This window comes from Pezoporus wallicus, unplaced genomic scaffold (genome assembly GCF_028554395.1).
Source record: "Pezoporus wallicus isolate ANWC-B61680 ecotype Strahan unplaced genomic scaffold, APGP_CSIRO_Pwel_v1 scaffold_2696, whole genome shotgun sequence".
Lineage (NCBI taxonomy): Eukaryota > Metazoa > Chordata > Aves > Psittaciformes > Psittacidae > Pezoporus > Pezoporus wallicus.
In genome coordinates, this window is record NW_026637439.1 from 2,312,327 (window position 1) to 2,332,817 (window position 20,491).

The following is a 20,491-nucleotide window of genomic DNA, read 5'->3' on the forward strand; positions in this document are numbered from 1 at the left end:
AAGCAAAGATGGGAGAATAAGAGGCATCCATAATGGAAGAAGGAAAAAAGGGTAGTAGCAAGCCCCTGCAGCATTTTCCCCCTCATATACTACTTATCCCTGCCCTACCATGTGGTCCTACCCACTTTGCAGCAGCTCTAGAAAGCATGATCCATGACCTACCCATGGACTTGCAGATGCTGGATGTATACACACCAGCAGAAGAGGCCTAAGTGGTGGCTCCAGAGGCACAGGCTATTTCTAGGTATTGATCACCTTGCCAGATGTGGACACAGGAAGCTGACACTCCTGCTTGCTGTCGAGGGGCCTGGGGAAGGCTGTCTCCAGCCACTGGCAGAGGGCCACCTACCTGCTGTGCCTCCGTTTCCTGCCTCTGCTGCCTGGTGCAACCAACAGCAGATGAGAAACAACTGTTCTGGGAAGCCCTTCTTTCCCACATGAGGCTTCCAAGCCATTTCCTTTGCCTTTCCTTCCTTTCCTCACACCTTCCCAGGTTTTTGGTATCCTCACTGAGTGGGGGGCAGTGGATGGAAAAGGAATATCCATACACATGTGACACCATGTTTCTTCAACCTGCTCTATCACACACACACACTGTTCTTCCCTTCACCTGCACTGTCATTAAATCTACAAAATATAACAGAAAAGGCATAAAGTCAGAAGTCTGAAAACTGCTCTGACTACCCACAGGTCATTTTATTACTAAGATGAATCCTATGACAGGTTATATGAAGACAGCCACAACACACATACCAAATTCATGAGGAATTTTTACATTAATGCCATTTTAAAACTAAATGTCATCAAGCATTACAGGCTCTAAAAGTGGTCAAAATCCAAAAGATACACTGGTAAAGAAATTAACTTTTTCCTCCTGAATTTTAAGGTTTGCAAAAACATAATGATTTAAACTTTTTGTTGATTACTTGTGGGAAAGGAAGACTATTTCCTGCCTACTGTACTTCCAAGTAATGTTTGGTCTTTCACATCTGTTTTTTCCATTATAAGCTATTTCTGTATTTAATAAATCTTTCTAAAAATGTGCTCACAAACAAACGTAATCTATGAAGAGATAGCTTGCCTTTTTCTAAAGATGTTATCAGAAAGAAGTAGATTCAAAAGAAATATTCTAAGGTGTTGATTAAAGAAGTTACATCACATGCTATTATAAAGATTGACAAGATCTACTGTCACAGATGAATTAGATTCAGATAAAAGGATTACACAAGTAAAGTTTTCTTTCCTTTGCAGCATTTAAAAGGAGTTAAACCATCTCCCTGCACTTACTTTTGAGAGCCTGTGTGTGATACTTTTATTGAACAGACCACTCCCACTGAAAATGCAACAGTTACATGCCTGGCACTAATGACAAAGAAAGCCAAAGCATTTTAATTTCATTTTTTCCACATATACTCTTGGGTCAAAATGCAAACTGCCTACCCTCCCAGGCTTAGTTAACGAAGATACAATCTGAGGTAGGCTGACAAGGTGTTACATGATAGAGAACCCCAATGGCACGAACAGGCAGTCCTCAATGGCATGCTATCAACTCCAGTTACGGTTCATTTAGTAATAATTTACTTCATAGATCACTTCAAATACACTTTAGATCTTCAAAAATTCTACTAGCATCAATTAATCCCTCACAACACTCTTATGAAGAGCTGCCTGTAGTACAGATTGTGGAACAGGTCAAGGTCAGGTACTAAAAGTATGGTGAGCATACCAGCTGCTGCCAGTAAAATTAGACCCTGAACTGGGATCTCTATAAAAGTGCTCTTATATGTAATGCAGTTACACTGTTAAGAAAAAAAAAAAAATTCGGGGGTGGGGGGGTGGGGGTAGGTTAGAATCTTCCCAGTATGAGGAGATAGTGTCTAAACTGGATCCACTACAATTACGTCATTATTTTTTTTTTTCTGGTGTTTTATTCAAAAAGGTACCATTGCATTGTATCAATCATCCACTATAACTTCATTGCAGCTGAGGTTGAGTAAAGTTTATATAAGTGAGAGAACACTTGTCATCCTAAGTGATAGACAGATGTATTTGCAATCATCTTTTAATGTCTGTGTCCAATACCATTTCCTCCATGCAAAATACATGCTGCATACTACAAACCATCTCTTACCTTCGTGCAAAAGAAAAGTGGGCTGAGGCACTGGGAGAGAAATTCCTAGGGCTATCTTGAGGGCTGTTTCCTGTTGGGGGGATACACAGAGAAATAATCATAAAGCGGGAAGAAAAAAGAAAAAAAAGAAAAAAAAAAGAAAATCAAGCCAAAGAAAGAAGAAAAAACTTAAATGCTAAAAACCATTCAGACATACTAATCCAAACATATCCAGGCATGTTAGAAACTGATTTCAGAATGTCTTCTCTCACAGTTTCTGAGAAAATAAATTCTCAATCTTATTTTACTAGCATTTCATTTGTATTTGGTTTTTAGTTACTGGATTTTCGTAACTCATATTTAGCTCTTCAAGAATGATAAAATTTATTTGAGAATTGAAGCTTAAGAAAAACACCGCATATTAGCTTGAAAGAAACAAGGTTCTTTTACATCACACAAAACATTTGAAAGATAGAAAAATCATGATCAGTGCGAGTCAGCCCTTACACAAAGTCTCTGCAGCATTTCCACCTGAGCTTTATTGTGATTTTTTCATTACTTGTTTTTTCTTAGCTCCAAAACAAGCAAACAAAACACACTGATTTTTTTTCCCCTTTTGTTCTGTTAGACCTCGGCATGGAAACACGACCACCGACTGTGATGAGACGAAGCAACTGCACATTGCGTACAGGTTGCAACTTAAGGGTCTGTTACTTCTTCATATTAAAGCGCCCGACCTCCTGCTGACCAGCACGAGTGCAAAAAGAAGACAGCTGCTGAGAGCTGCTCTTGCCACCTCTGCCCCTCAGCACCTACAACTAGAGGAGACACATCTGAAAAAGGAATAAAGATGACCCCCTAGGAAAACCAAAACAAAACACCAAAAGCTAAAAGGATTCAGTTTAAAGTAGCACTGACATACAGCTAAAACTCAGTCTTTCCTTAAACAGGGAACACACTGAAACAACAATATGTTAGAAGAAATGTATTTGTTGTGGCATTTTATAACATTAAGCAACAGATAAACAAAGCTCTTATGTACCCAGTTAGAAACATTTAATGTTTGAAAATTGCTAAGTACATGTGAAAATGCCAGTACAACAGAGTCCTTAACAGACTGTCAAGTGGTCTCGATTTCTGCTCAAATTTTTGAATTATCATCGCATTTATAATAGCGATGGCCTTAACAGATCCCATTGAGTCTACCCAAGAAAGCATAATCACAGAGCCATTAGATAGAGAATGCAGAGAATACCAACCCCACCACATTTTTTTTGACTAGAAGCTGATGCAGGATGCTTTTTGAGCTGTACTTAAATCACATCTTTGCAGCTGCTCTTCTTATGGCGCCAAGAGACAAGGATTCCAGTCTCGATGGCCAGTACCTCCCAATTCCTTTTTGCCCGTTTATCATGGCTGAACTATGTTCTTCTGACATGCCCTCCTCCTCCTCCTCAAGACCCCGGCTTCTTCATTACCCTTCAGCACTTCTGAGGGGCTCAAGAATTTTAAGATGGCTTGGGGAGGTGAAGGGGGGAGAAGCAGAGAGAATTTGAAACCACACATGTGCATCTTTATTTGGGGACCCACACAATTTATTCTTGCCCTGCATTAGCTGCAAACACCAAATTACTGAGAGCAACAGTTTGTTTAATTTAACAGCTAACTGGATTTCTTTTTCTGCTACCACATCTTATTTACAAAAGATAAGCTAAAAAAAATTATTAAAAAAATAAAAAAATGTAACACTGTGCAGATAAAACATGGTCACAAACTTTAGCTGCTGCACTAGAAAAAAAAAACAACAAACCAGCTGTGTGTCACAGACTTAGCTTTTCTTCTTTCCCTCTTATCTACCTTAAACTCTGGCAAAAAGACAGGAATTAGGCTTAACGCGGTGAGATGTAAATAGCTTCTGACAGGAAATAATATGACAAACCAGAATATGGAGGTTTGTAAACAAACTCCTTTCCTCTGATAGCAATTTTAAAGTTATATATGGATATATACACATATTTAACAGAAATCAAGAACATGACTAACTGTCCATCAGTTAGAACATATGTGCAAACTTCACATACAAGCAAAACATCATGATGGGAGAATGCAGCAATTTTATAGCTATTGCAGTGGTTTTGAGGAAACACAATCGTGCAAACTACCTGACTAGAATCAACACAGATCACTTCCTTGCAGGCAAAACCTGAAGAAGTCAAAGTCTTACTCCGGAAGAGCATCAGATCCTGTTATTAGGAAAATCAATTTGCAAGCAGTATTTCCAAATGAGCTTTTAAAATAACAGAACTGTTAAAGCCATATATATATAATGCCTGGATACTAAATCCCATGGGTTTATCTAGAAGTCCAAGAACTCAAGACTGGAAACAGAGAAAGGAAATCCAAACCCTAAATGACTGTAGAAACAGCTAGTGCTATTATGGTTCTAAGGTACAGTGTTCCAGAAAAGCAAGACAGGTTAGAAACACAGTCCTATACATGACCTTCATCCACCACAGCATCCATCTACCCATCTGCAAGTCAATACCTGGGAGACTTTCAAACAAAAACCAGAGCCAGTTAATTCTCTGCCCATATGTGCAGTGCTTGCTTATTAGTCAAATCCCACTGTTATTTGGGATCTGCTGGCTGTTGTGTTTTAGTCCTAGGTTATCTCTATGCTGCTGAGATAACTGTCAATGTTTCTGACCTGGTAAAGTAACATTAGGTAAGTAATGACTTCCAACATCCTCTGGGAGACACAATGAACAGGCAATCAACATACCAAAACAATTCTCCACCTCATGACATCAGACAGGGTAGCTCATTTTGCAAACAGCTATTGTTAAGAAAACTGAATGGAGACCATTTCAATTGTGATTGCTTTGTATGTAAGGTCAACAAGTCCTGTGCCTTTGCCACAGAGGTAAGATATTTTATATCTTTTAAAAAGGCATGTCACAGTCACTGTGTACTGTTAATGTCTACTTACAAAATAGTTTCACATACAATGACTTTGTTAGTACTGAGGGAATAACAGATTAATAATTGTTAATTCAAAATTCCTAATGGGTCAAAGACAAAACCAGTCTGATTAATTAAGTCATTATTTGAAAGTCTTTTAAAATGAATCATAGTACATCAACACCACAGTAATACAATGTAACAATGGGTCATACGTTCTGCTGTGTCAATTTAGTTCATGGTGAACCCATGCTGCTAAATGAAAAATACACAAGGAACTATCCATAAACAGTTAAAAGGTCTGACTTCCATACAATAACAAATGCTGCCAGCCATCAGAACACACAGCTGGGTAACAGAATCACTTTGAACAGTTCTGTCGGTGCTTTCCACTGAGATCCACTCACAGGTGAGGAGCTCAAAACCTGGATTAATTATGCTTCACACCAGCAAACAACTTCGCCCACTACAGCAAAGAAGGTTCGCACATTCCTTAAATCCATTTACCAGGATGCTTTGCATGTTCTGACCACTACTTAAAATACTGTCAGTGCTATGTTTTAATTGGATTTAATTTAGAAGACAGTTTTATCTGCTTGTAACTTACCACTTACAATTTCCTCTCCTGCCCTGAACTAGTAAAAAATGCTCTGAAATTGCTGTAACAGTTTTATTTTACCCAAAAGCAAGACTAAGTAATCTCTTATTTTAGCAAAACCATTTCTGTTATTCTACATGTGGCAACACTCAGAATAATTTAAATATCGTATTATTTTCCTTCCTGTAATTATCTTTTTTTCTTTAAGAAAACAATATTCAGAAGCCTGCTTTAATCTTTAGCTTTCAACACTCCCATATTTCACCATGAGAGGTGAAATTAATTTCTAAGGCTTCATTCATTTAGAAAGCTAGTCCTCCTTTCCCCAAATTCCAGTCAACCCAGACTGTAACTAAAGCAAAACAGCACAGAGGCTGCATATGAGAGGGATCCTTCTCTGCTTCAAATACACGGTAGTAAGTCAGTACTCATTTTTGCCTATCTTGGACAAAACCTACAGAATTTTTAAACTACAGTTAAAAATCCAGGGATACTAACTCTAAATGTGATGCACACATACAAATGCCTCCAGTGTGATTCAGAGCCAAACAAACAGAAATACATGGTGAACAGCTTTCTTCATTACTACACTTCAATGTAGCTAGCTAAAGTATGTTTTTCAAACAAAATAATCGTTGCAAGCAGTAAGCCCTAATGAGGGGAGATCAGAATATTAGCAGTCAGTACTCTAACAGTATCTGCTTAGAAAGGTCTAGGCAGGCCTAAAACATCCTAGAAAAAGGCTTACAGGCATAGGTTAAGACTTCCTTGGCCTTAAATTCTGCTTTAGGCAATTGAATCATTCAGCCCTATTCATAAATTTATTGAATCCAACACAAACGGTCATACCATAATTGGTGAACATTTCTTCAGGAACACTCATGTTCTGGTATGTATGTCCAGCACGTTTCTTTTCCTGTTCCATGAAGAAAATACCTCTGACTGATTCAAATGACAATACAGGCTTTTCAGTCTTCTTGTTGCAAAGGCAAGCAAATAGTCTTTCAGTACAACAAAAAATGCTCTCACATTCTATCTTACCAGCCTTTCTCCTTCGTCATCCCATCTGAACACGTATGACCATAAAAGCATACAGTATTCCAGATGAAACCTAATTAGGATAGTGTATGGTGGGACAAAATCTTCCAAATTCAATTGAAAATTACTTCCTTCTTATACATCTTCAGAGTTTTGATTTCCAAAGCTACACTAGACTGATCCTTGAAAACATCATCTGATCAAAAAAATGCAGTCAAGTCCTTCCCTAAATTCCTTACAATAGTTAAGTCCCGTAGACATTTCTGTTACTGATCCTCCAGTACAAGACGACTCATGCTGCTACGTAAATTCGTATCTTTTTATTTCCGTCCTCAAGATCATTCAGTCACTTCCGCACAGTTTCTGAATGCTGTTTCATACTTTGTCTTCCAAATTTTCATCGGCTACAGTAATCTCATGCCAATGTCACTTATGAGAAGAATTACAAAGTTTGGCCACAAACCCAACACCTGAGGACTCTACTGATAGTCTTCTGCTCTCTCTTTATGGTATTTCTCATTCTAGCACAACCCCTGTCTTCTTCCCTTTAAACAATTTCCTACTTAACTTGCAATTCTTGTTCTAGTACCTGTTGTCTTAGAGGCACCACATGAAACATTTATTAAAATACGGACAAATAAGACAGCATCGCTCCTAACAGCTCAATCTTGTTCCTTCAGCAGACACAATTAAACAGCACCACATGTGACTATTAATCATTAGGGGTTGGCATGACCCACAGGAACAAGCTCCTGTGACTAAGGAGGTGGGGAAACCTGAATGCCCTAACCTGCCGAGATTATAATTCATTCAATTTGCAGGCTGGGTGGCGCAGAGGACCTACCTAAACAACAGAAGCCAGTCAGCTGGAAAAGTCCATTAATGACCAGGACACCAGATGTTGTCCAAGCTGATGCTGCAATTCCTTGCTTCCCACAATCCTGAATGTACCCACAGTTCATGCAAAAATTAAAAGGATCTTTCAGCAGGTTTTCAGCTCAGATACTAAAGGCAAATGATGTCCAAACAACTAACTTAAGACACTCACTAAAAATGTTGAAGGTTTGAACCCAAAGAAATAACGTAGTATAGATTAGTTTATTTTCATTACAAAAGAAAGACTTTATTTAGTTAAAGCTAATATTATTCTTTGTCATCTTTACATTCTTTCACATCTTTACGTGTAAGGCATAGTGGGAGACTTCACACGCAAACTAAAATCTGATTTTCCACCAACACAAATTATCTCTGCAGGTCCTGCACAGAGAAAAAGGGCAATACATGTATTAGTAATTAAAGTATACAGCAGAGATATATAGTACCTACTGTATACACTGTCTTTCTCCTATCCCCATTTCAACTCTCAGTCTCAGATCTTATACTTATTTGTATGCTCCCAAGCCTTGGATTACTTATTACTCTAATAACTTTTCTCTAGCCCATGAGCTCTCACATCCACTGCTGCTTACAAATGAACCTACCCCTTCTTTGTCAGGTGCTACCTGCGCACTATTTGTGCCCCTAAAATATACTTACTTTATCAGTGTGGTGCTGTCTCACCTGTCTCTCCTTCCCATGCTACCGTATGAATGTGAGAATGACAGAGATGGTAAGGCTAACAAAAAAACTTTACGTAAGTATTCTGTGTTTGTCCAGTTTAGCTTGCATCTGTACAGATTAACAACAGACACCTGTGTAGGAATGATCCTGTGTCACCTCCAGACCAAACAATGAAAACTAGGGAGGAGGGAGAAATTTGCCTGAGACCTCTGTATGACTTTCTCATATGGGGCAATTATCATCACCGTGAATTTGGGCCACTGGTCCTTCTCAAAGCATGTCTATTTAAACTACAGAACAGCTAGTGTCTTCAGTGCAGACTGCATCTGGGAGAAAAACAGGACTACAAAGGAAAATAAGGGTATAAAATGCACCTCAAAAAACTATGTTATGTTCAAGCTTTTCTTCTAAAATAGAGCAAGACTCCTCACACCCAATGTTTTGTCTAACTCTAATCCAGATTGTTATGACCACCTAGCAGCAGCCTGAGCTCCTGAGAAGGTCTGAAGTAATGACACATTGCTCCCAAGGGTGCAACCAGGCCTCTAAATCATTGTCTGCAGATATCAAAGATGGAAACATTCTTGAGCAAAGCCACAGTTATTGGCATGAGTGCTAATGCAGCCTCTGACTAAGAGAGCTCCACCTTGAGATTCATAACATGCCTTCATGTATCTTGCTTCAATTGACACAGACAATGCATTACCACTTTTTTGCCCTCAGAGATGTGAAGTACTGGGGGGAAAAAAACCCACCCAACAGGTAACTTAAACTAGTGGTCGCCATAAATCTCATTCAGGTATGAGACTCAAGCAAAGGTAACCAAGTACGTATTTTCCTTTTTCTCCCAACAAGCAATGGATTAACACAGAAGGGCAAAGGCCAGTTGTAGATCCTAGGATATCCTCATGAAGGATGAAAATACTGACTTCAGATACCTCTGAGGCACTGAATTCCCAAGCAATGCCAATAACCTTACTATGACTTACTCTCATACTAGGCATTATGTAATATTACACATAAAATCATACTAGGACTAGGCCCAGGATAACACTGAGGATTATCATGATGATAATTAATAGAAATTGATCCTGAGTGGATTTTGAAAAGTCTGAGAATCTTCATTCTCTTTAGCTTGAATAGCCTATAAGAAAGGGATAAGAACCTACTATCTCTGGTAAGATGGCCAAAGTACCCTGACATTAGGGAGTACAGTGTGGGATACAGGAACCTAAGAGAAACATTTCTGGCAGAAAAGCTTTAACAGTATGAAACCAGAAGACAAAATGCTTCTAAAAATGCATGAGCAACCAGGGTCATGCATAATTTATCCATTCTTCTATTAGAATTACTCAGACCACAGCAAGCTATGTCCTTCATTTTCCACTTCATGCAATCGGGAAGATGGCCAAAAAGAAACCTCTTCTGATTCACAAAAGCATGTTAGCCTTTAAGTTATTCAAAATACAAATTAAAAAAAAAGAATAAATTTTTGCCTGCCAAATTCCAGGCAGTATCTAATTGATCACTAGACAAAACAGAAAGGCTGTTAAGGGTGACTCTGAACATGCTTTAACTTTAAATTGCCTCTTCAGGGGACTAGTCTAGGCAAACTGACCAGCTGAGCTAGGAGCCAATAACTGTGTGAATATTTACTGTAATTAATTATACTTAGAGGCAAGCTACTAAGAGAGACAGCCATACACATGCAAATTTTCATCACATGTATGAGACTTCCTAGTGCTACTGAAATGTTTGGCACACATACCTTGGGAGAACACATCAGCATTAAGAGAACCTACAGTATCCTGGGTAACTGGAGAAGCTGCCAAATCTCCACAACAGGTTTTTGAATACACTGCGCATACTGCTGAGTTTAAGGGAAAGAACAGCTTACACTTAACCTCTTAATCTTTATACTATCACTTTTTTACCTCCAGAGCTACTTGGTAACGGCTGTGAAATCAGCAATATTATTCCCATTTTATGGCCTGAGAAAGACACAAAAAGGTCATGCAACTTGCTAGAAGTATGAGTCCACTGCCAGACAGGAACTCTTTGGCATTATTCAGGTCCCAGGTAACATGTGCTGGTCACTCCATACTTCTGAAGCCTTCTAGGCATTGTGTGTCTAAGCCATGAGTTTCCAAATAGGTGGTGTAGTCACTCATTGCAGCAGACACACTAGCTCTCACAGCAAGCATTGCATACTGCTTTCATCGGTCAGAACAGCACAACTAAAGCCTCTCTCTATGGTGACCACAGATTCCCTGCGCCAAACCGCAGTTCCTGTATTTGAGAGGGATCCCAAGCAATACTACATTTAATTCTCAGTTTTAAAATAGTCTGCACCATATTTTTCTTTGTTCGTTTTAAATGCTGTGCTGCCTTGAACTCTTCACAAATCTCCATGTTGCCTGGATTTCTGATTGTGACAGCCTGCTGCTCAGAGTGAAAATCACCACTATATTTTCTCTAATACTATTGCTTCTACAAGAAAACTGAAGATGCCTTAATAAACTTGCCCTCCACTTCAAAAATTCAACTTCAGCTCTGCACCTTTTCTTTTAGCATCCATCTGACAAAAGTTCTCCAAAGCATTCAGTGCCATTGCCTACACAAGTATTGGTGTGTGGCTTTCACTTCCGTGCGTGGCTTTCACTTCGGTGTGTGGCTACAAGCCAATGCCCAAAAAACCAAAAAGAGACAATAAGCATTTGAGAAAACGGGGTTTGATATGCTAAAAATGTTCCTTTTTAAAATTAAGACAATCGTTATCAAGAAAATATTTATTTATGGACTTTCATTCAATCTTTAAGTGCTTCAGGTATTTCAGAAACAAAACATAATTATCATCGATTTACTGCCATATAAAGTGAAGCACACAAATTTCCAGCAGTGTGCCTAACACCACAAACCCTAGAGAGCAAAAGCACTAGGAGTAGAATGCAATACCCTACTCACCAACTCCACACCTTTACCATGTGTGTAAGCTACTCTACATCTTTGTCACACTAAGGGCCACACTTTGAACTAGTGCCAGAAAGAGAAGGCAAGGGGAAAGGGGGAGAAAATGCATCATGTCGGAATTCAAGACAGGGAAATAAAAAATAGCTACATGATCCATGTTAGGTATTTCTGGACTGCTTCTCACCATAACATAGGATTTATGGATCTAAACAAAACAGATACTTGGATGAAATGATATGCAACTTTTTGATTTTACAAACAGTGGAAAGAAGAGTAGTGGGATAGGGAATTTGTCTTTTTTCCTTTCCTTATGTAAATATTTTAAGAACTTAATAGTAGTAGTAGCATAGATACAAAAATCACCTGCATGAGCTGAGAGTGGTGAGTGAGGTCGAGGCAGAGCTGGAGACTGGCCATTGCCCATCAAACTCTTCCTGTTGCTTGTTCTACAACTGTGAACAAAAAAGAGAGGAAAGAAGACATTAGCATAAAAAATACAGCATGTACGGCATATGCACGTTCTGAGATTCTGCTTCTTTGTTCCCTCATTTCCCAGTCTCCTACTAAAAATCAGAGCTACTGTTGTTTTCACAGGCATGTCCAGGAAGTCTACAATCACACTAGATAATGGCAAAGACAGCAGCTTCCAGACAAAAGGCACCACAGATATTTTTCAGGCTTCCACATTTGCTGTTCTGTCCACAGACCAGCATTCGCCTCCAGTGATCTACAAATGTTCTTCCCTGCCTGCAGTTAGTTTATCTGCCATACACTTTTTGTAATACATAAAAACATATAAGCATAATGTGAAAACCAGTCTCAAGTTTAGGTTCACCATTCAATGATTAAGCCTATTTCTGTTGCATGACCTGTAGCGCTCCAAATCACATGCCATGAAGACCAATGAATTATCAATCTGAGAATGATACAATAATTATAAATCTAATTATTGAGATAAATGTCACATCTGTGCCTTCTGTCAATGGAACAGATGATGCCTAAGAAGACGAATGCATTTTTTTACTCATACATTTTTCATCTGCGAAGAAATTTCCCATATCAGAAGATCATTAGGCGAGATAAACAGTAAACTAACATCTATTAAATATGGGAAACAAGATATTTTTCTTAGATATATCACACAGTTATTAAATATGTGTTGGTACAAGTGTGCATGAGGAAAACAGTACCCTGAAGTCAAAGAGACTGTAACTGCATATAAACTTGTGCGCACATGCTAATGTTTACAGTACTGCAATCAGAATTTTTTCTGTAAAGGTCTAAAAAAAAAACTCAAAACCACTAAAAGGAGGAAATTCGTACATAAACCCCTTTGTTTAACACAGCAGGTACAAACAGGAGCAGATTCAGATCATATCTGTAGATGTCTCCAAAGATGAATTTTGTAACATGATCTCTACGCAACAGCCAGAAAGCACTACTAATTAGTCCTGATTCTGTGTAAGCTGAATACAGTGCAAAAGATAGCTATTTAAGCTATAAAACACTAAATAAAATATTCAAAAGTAATGTGAAGTAATACTGAAAACAAGGAAAATAAAAGCAGGAGGAAATGTTGAGTATGAAAACAGTAGAGAAGATACCTGCAATATGCAAAGAGTCAAACATTGAGATCAGTCTCCCCTTGAAAAACGTTTTGTGAAGCAGCAAGGGTGCCATTCCCAGCTGTTTAGTTCAAAGTTCATCTGCATGAACTGCACCATTAATTGCCATATCTATTATTATGATCAATTACATAATATACTCATGAGTATATAAACCGTTACTGCAAATCTATGTACGAAAAGCAAGCTTGAAATGACTGCAGGATTCCCATTCAGAGCACTGGAAAACTCAAGACATATGCTGCAATTTCTAAGCTGAACAAAGAGGGTGAATTTTGTAAATGTAAAATTACATAAATGCATTTTTTTAAATCCTTCTAGATTAAGCTCAGCTATCAATGTTTACTTTTAACATACTCAGCACTTAATCAACTTTTTAAATGATGGAATTTGAGCAAATAATCTGTATTTCATTAGACAAGATTTCAAAATAATATTTTTTTTCCCCCCATCTCTCAATTTTGTCCACCTGAAGTATCCAAATTCTTTGTTTTGGCTTCATGCAACATCACTGTATTTTTTGTAACTTTTCTTGTATCATACCATGACAAGCCTCGCTTGATACACTTGTTTTTTAAAAGTCTGAATAACTTCTCCTTTGCAATTTCCCAATCTAAAACTGAACCCATTAGAAACTTTTGTTATTCATTAAACATTTGTTAAAGGACGTACATACTGCATCTATCCACAGTAATGTGATGATATCATTACAGCATCTGTGGTGCAGGCATATATCCCCTGGGTATGTTCTCAGCAAAGTAAACACTGCTTTCAACAAATTTAGGCACCCTACACTGATTTTGCTATGAAGATGATTCCAGACACAGGTTTATCAGCATCATTTGCCCATATCTGTAGAAATTGATAATTTTATCACTTTTGCCAGAACTTCCTATGTAAAATAAGTAACTGCCTTGTATTCACTTTTACATTAAAATTCGAACTTAGCATTCTTCAGCTGAAGTTAATGCAACACCTTTCACAAATCACTATCAAAGATACCTAATTCAAGTTATCTCAGTTTTTTTGGGTGCTGTTTTTTAGCATTATTTCTGGAAAGCACAATGGATTGCCTTCAATACCAAAAGTTAAGAAAACTTTCTCCAACCACCATTTCAAAAAAATCTTTGCTATTTGCTCAGACATGGCTGAAGCTTTATGAAGAACTTCTCTTTCATCACACTCAAATGAAATGTTTTATTGAGAAATAGAAAATAAAAAAAATATTAAGTTTCTTCTGTTTGTCTCACCAGTAAGGTAAGATCCAAATCACTGCATAAAAGGACAAATCCATCCTAAAGCTCCTGCTGTAGCTTTGTTTTCTCAGTTCTGTCCCACAAGGATTTTGAACCAATGTTATTCATCCTGCATGATCTGTGAAACACAACTCCTTTCCCAGAATAATGCTGTTATAAGAGGAGGCTTTTTTGTGGGTGGAAAAAAGAAAACAACCCAATTCTTGAGGGAACCCTGAAAGATGACCTAAGCTGCTAGAACCCCACAAATGGGTTTGAACTAAGGAAGTACCAAAGCATTACTTACTGAACTATATTCAGCCTTGAAACAGCAATCTTCCGTATACAGAAGAATCTCAGACCTTAAAGCCATACTGCAAACAAAATCACTCTGAACACATTAAGTAACTTTTCCTTTCTATTGTCTTCATAAAACTATTCTTTTCCCATTCAAATCTGACAAGATAAACCAACTGATAAGAGGCAGCCCTGAAAGAAAGCCTCTTTGTCTGCAGGAAAGTTACAGTAGCGCTGTCTACAGGGGCTGTTAACTTAGGGAAACATAAACCTCGGTAAACTGCAGAAGGTTACACCCCCAAAATGCCTCAGATAATCACGTTGTGATCCGGCTGCATGGCACAGAGGAGAGACTAGCAAGGCAGGCAGAAGATACAACACAGGGTTTACATCACTGAAAAAAACAAGGGGGAAAGAAAAACATCTTTTTTTCCCAAGGAGAAGAGAGTATGGGAGAGCAAAGGAGGGGGTGGGGGTGGGAAGACTTCAGGGTGCATACAAAACTTAGGCAGAATAGAAAGTTTACATTTTTTTGCCCTTTGTCATCTCTGTCCCAGGAAGATCCTTCCTGGATGCAAGACTGTTGCCCACAAAGTGGCAGTCCTAGATGACCACCTATCTGGAAGCAGCTGGCATTCCACCGTATCAGCAGTGCCCTGGACTACTGGCACTATTCCTTATCTTGGAATCCAATTCATAATTTCCTATTTGGTTTCCAAATCACTCACTGACAGATTATGACTTGCCTCCTGCTCTCTGCTACTGATGCTCCCTCCTACTCACTCACACCTCTCCTCCCTATCCTGACTTCTCACCATGTCTCACTGCTGGGGAATTCCTCCTTCACCCCAGCTGCATTATCAGCCCCAACACCTAGTCTAAGAGCACTGCTCTTCTCCAGATGCCGCAGATGATTAACACTTCCCATGAGAAGTATCATGATAAAAGAAGTACAGTACATCAAAAGTGCTTTGAGTTCTACCTTGTTAATCACAAAGCAAATGTGAACTACAGCTGCTGAAAGATGAAATCCAGTTGCATAAAGCTTGATCTCTTTGCTCCTTGGACAGCCACAATTCATCCTGTATCAGGAAAAAGCTGTGGGCAAAGATACGGCAACTGCTAGTTGGAAACCAGAAAAGCACAAGACACAAATACTAGCACGGCCATTAACACAAAGCTGCACTCCACAAGCACTTGAAGACACTGAATACAATAAAAAGTCAAAGCAGAAATCCAGTTCTAGGTCAGGCAGCATTTAATCCAGAGCTGAAATATCAAATGCAGGTTTCCTGATAATCAAGAAACAGCAAAAGGCATGCACTGAATTTGAAGTTTCTTCCTCAGAACGAGGGCTCATTTGTGAGCAAATTACCAGCAGTGTAATTGGGTTGGGTTTTTTGGGGAGTTTGTTTGAGTTTTTTGGTTGGATTTTGGTTTCATTTGGGGTTATTTTGGGGGTTTTTTTCTTTGGTTTTTTTTGGGTTTGGTTGTTGGTTTTTTGTTGTTTTTTTTTTGGGTGGGGATTGCCAAAAAAGTAAGAAAGAAGGCTATATGGGCAGAGATTACTGCCATTACTTTTCATGGGAATTTGGCATCTGCTCTAATTGTTTATAATGATTTCATCTCAACACTCTCAATTATTAATACTTACACTTGTAATGAAGATTGATTTGGACTGTAATTTATGACAGTTTAACTTTTGACTGTAATTTATGACAGTATAACCTTTCATAGGCTATGCTAAGTACAGCACTACCCTGCAACACAGCTTCTTAATTTTGCTATCAGTGTAATATAGTGGTTTATCAGAAGGTGCAGATTAAAAGGGGACTCTTTTTTTAAGAAAGGTTGCAAACAAAATGTTTTATTTGCTAATACAAGTGCAGAGAAATTAAGATATTGTCATGCCTGGAATACAAAGCCTGACTATGTATACACAAGAGAGATTAATAATGAAGACCAGCACTCCCATAGAGGCTCTAGGGTTAGAAAAGGTGGCTATAATTTCTCTGGTGTTAAATTTGCATAGCTGAAAATACCTCAGGAGGAATATCCTGTCCCTAGCAAGACTTGAGATACTGCCATTTTATTCATACAGGAAAGTTAAATTTAAGTTATATTTCAGTTATATTTAACTTATTATGAAGCTAGCGACCCTATGGCTTCATAGGTATTTATTATCTCCATGAACAGCAACACTGAAGAGTCAACTGCGCATGCAGCACTGACTTTAAAAAAAATAAAATATTAAAGTGAGGAATTTTGCTTGTTTTGTGATTTTTGTTTTTAAAAAAGTCTTTTGCATAGTCAGTTTGCTGAGCATTTCCAAGCTCTCCAGAATTCAGCCACGTTCTGTGGGACATAAACGCAAAAAACAGCTGCCAGCAAGAGATGATGCACACCAACAGTGCAGCAGCCTGCTTGACAAAAGGAACCTTTAAGCTTGTATCTGATGAAGCATCTGAGCTATAAAGTCAAAGTGACACATGGCCTGCAGTTAATGGTAGTTTCATACTTGGATCGTTTTAGAAAAGAAAATGAATCAACCAAGAGTGTACCTCTCTGAATACTGTGGAACTAGGGTTACATGAACAAAATCCACAGGCTCCATCCAGTGCTATTTTTTGCAGTCCTGTTCCACCCTACAGCTAATAGAGACTGCAGAGTAAGGAAGCAAAGACTTGCAATTTTGAGAGGTATTTCCTGGACTGCCGTATGTATACTCTCTAAGTGCTACAACCATTGAGAGAAATGCACAAACCATTTGAATGAAAATAAAATACACCATCAGTAACACCTAGAATTTTCTCTTTGTTCTTTCAATGGCTTTCAATGTTCCATACTGACACTCATTTACTATCACCTAACATTATTTTCTGGTATATTTTTACTTGACTGCATATCTACATATGAACTTCCCAAATCTTGCTCATGAATACAGATATGTATATAAACATACACATATACATACATATTTACATATATACCCAGATTTATATAAAAGACATATATAGTCCTGCATTTAAAATGTTACATATGCAGCTGAACATTCTATTAATTATATATCCTACTCTCTGCGAGGAATTATTCAATACCAGTCTTTAATGAGCTGGGGAAAGAAGGGTCTTGGGATTTAAATTTTAACCGCTGTAATGTAGGGATTCAGGTTTTACTCTTTTGTATTTGCAGATCAGTCAACTTAAATGAGGCCAGTCTTAGTCTGAAGAAATTAGAGTGCTGTCAAAACAGAATGAACACAGCACACTTAGATGAAGTACGCAGCTGACGGTTTGGCATGTCATGAATTTTGCAAGACTACTGTCCTGGGTTCAGCAGTAGCAGTCATTTTTCTCCTTCTTAGTAGCTGGTGCAGTGCTGTGGTTTTGACTTTTGGCCTGGGAACAGTGCTGATAACACCAATGTTTTTACTTGTTGCTAGGTAATGTTTACTCTAACCAAGGACTTTCTCAGACTCATGCTTTGCCAGGGAAGACAGGAAGCTGGGAGGAAGCAGAGGCCTGACCCAAACTAACCAAAAGGGTATTCCACATCACAGCACATCATGCCCAGTAGATAAACTGGGGGCAGTTACCCAGAAGTGCTAGATCACTGCTTCGGTCAGGCTGGGTATCGGTTGGCGGGTAGCAAGCAGTTGTATTCTCTTCCCTTGTTGCTTCCTTTACCATTATTACAGCTGATGGTAGCAACAGTGATTTTGTGTTATACCTTAGTTACTGGACTGCTCTTATCTCAACCCATGAGAGTCACGTTCCTTCAATTCTCATTTCCGTCCCTCCGGGAGCTGGGGGAAGGGGAGTGAGCAAGTGGCTGTGTCGTTCCAAGTTACTGGCTGGGCTTGAAACACAGCAACTATCTTGACCATTTCAGCTACTGGCCAGGTACACATGGAAAGGGTGCTCTCTAGGTATTCATGCACTTGCATTCAACACCTTCTCCCCTGCCATTACTAATACCCACCAGCATACCACCAGAACTTCATCTTTCCTCAACCATACAAAAGAGGAGACCTCATTTTCTTCTAAAAAAAAAACAACAACAAAAAAAAAAATTAAAAATCTAGAGAAAAGTAAAACTTAAAATGCAACCCACTAGACACATGATCAGCCTCTGTATGGATAGCCTGAATGGTTCAATCGCATGTTAGACAGCATCACTGCAAAAAAGGCTGCCAAGAAAAAAAAAAAAAAAAAAAAATCACAGGTGCAAAAATATCTGACAAATCTCTGCTGTTCAGATCTGAGGAAGACTATCACAAGGACAGGTATCTTATGCTATAGGAGACCCCTCAATTTCCATTCCTCCAGAGTATTACCAAACAACTAAACAGATCCTTCATTAAGCCTTCTCAACTGTATGTGCTAGATATGTGTTGAGTGCATTCAACTCCAGTGACTGCTCTCACTTTCAGTCTAAGCAATTATGATCCATAATTTTTATTTTCACACAGGAGAAAATTAGTAGTTGAAGAAATCTGAATTTCTTCTACAGAACTAAATGGTTTATCTCTGTCTGTTCCATTCCTTCCTAAAACAACTGATTAGGTTTAAACTTCTTAAAGAGATACTTAATTATACCATGTAGAAGAGTATTAAGCTATCAACTTCACAGTTATACAATATTTATAAAATAGCTGCATACAAAACAAAGTCTGTAATACATACAAAGTGGGCAGGCAGTGGAGAGAAGGCATTATAAGCCAGACCACTGCACAATTCTGCTTCATTATCCACAAAATGCACTTTCTACATCTTCCTATCAGACAACCTATTGAGAAGACACTGATGGGACCATTTAAATCCCACTGCTTCTTGAACTTGTTTTTTATTTTATTTGTCTTTTGGGAAGGGATATAAACCAACTTATTAGTTGAACAGCATGCCTGCTATCATACTGAGATATTCAACTAAATTTCTTGACGCATAAATATTAATCTTTCAAAATACAAAGGTAAGTAGGAAGCTAGTACCAGAAGCAGAGGAAAAAACACACAGAGCTGACCTAAATCATTGCTAAGTATCAGTACCTTTATTCTATGTAATTGAGGAGATGGAAGGGGAAAAAAAAAAAGCAGAAACACCTTATTTGGAAAAAAAAATAATCAGGAGCCCCAGTGATGTGTTTGTAATATTTAACAAATGCAATCTTAAAAAAAAAGAAAGCATTATATGTCACACTGTGATGATCAAAGCATCAATCATGTGAAGATATCAACCAAATGAAGTAGTGCTTTGATTCGCATAGTAGATAATCCTGCATAAACTTGCATTAGACAGGAAATACCCTGTTTACCAGAGCAAATGACTATCAAGGCTGCAGCACAGACAGAAGGTTTAAAACACATGTTTCACTGTGCTCTTGGCCATCTTCAGCAGTTTCACATTAACCCAGATCATTCCAGACTTTGACTCTACACTACAAGCTCCTGGTGCCTCTTTTTGGGGTAAGAGGGTACAGCCAGACATTTCTTATCATGTTGTGGTGGCCAGGTCAGGGGCAGGATGTTTTTCACTTTGACCCCTTGCTCATTGTTAACAGCTTGGGAGAAACTGAGGGAGTGTGGGGAGCCAAAGGAGGTGACTCGGGGCTGCTGGATGCTGCTGATCCCTCCACAGCCTCCACTCACCTCCAGCTGGAGTGCTCTCTGCCAGGCTGTAGCACAGACACTGTCACAGGCGGTGCTTGCCACTAGCTCTGTCCCCTGTTTGGGAGCTAGGCCGGTGCTCCGCGGCTGCTGCTGCTGCTGCTCACAACACCAAGAAATCAGACGCGGGTGAGGAGGTAGCTGGGGGATCTCCTCCTCACCTTGCCACTCCCAGCTGAAGTGAAGGTATAGAGCTAGAGCCTTTTCCACACTTACACTGAACCTAACAGTTCATCCACTGGCAATTCTTAATCAGGCTGGCCCTTCAAAGAAAAAAGCCCTCAACAAAACCAGCAAACAAAAGGAACCTGTTCCAGATTTACTTCCTTTAAAGAGCATCCATCCAGACTTGAGGACTAACCGCAGCCAACTCCCCAGGCCATTTCAGTACTGCAAGGGAGCCAAGTACATACCCTGAGCTTTCTGTCGCTC

At 38.8% G+C, this 20,491-nt stretch overlaps 1 protein-coding gene across 7 annotated transcripts in view; it reads right to left on the reverse strand.

Annotated features, from left to right (window-relative positions):
* Window positions 1–20,491, reverse strand: part of MAST4 (microtubule associated serine/threonine kinase family member 4) — a 272,976-nt gene that overhangs the window by 65,539 nt on the left and 186,946 nt on the right. For all 7 annotated transcript variants that reach the window (XM_057405475.1, XM_057405474.1, XM_057405476.1 and 4 more), the window contains 2 exons: window positions 11,601–11,689; window positions 2,132–2,201 (listed from right to left, as the gene is read on the reverse strand). In XM_057405475.1, coding sequence (XP_057261458.1) covers window positions 2,132–2,201; window positions 11,601–11,689 — 159 coding nt within the window. The remainder of the gene's footprint in view (window positions 1–2,131; window positions 2,202–11,600; window positions 11,690–20,491) is intronic.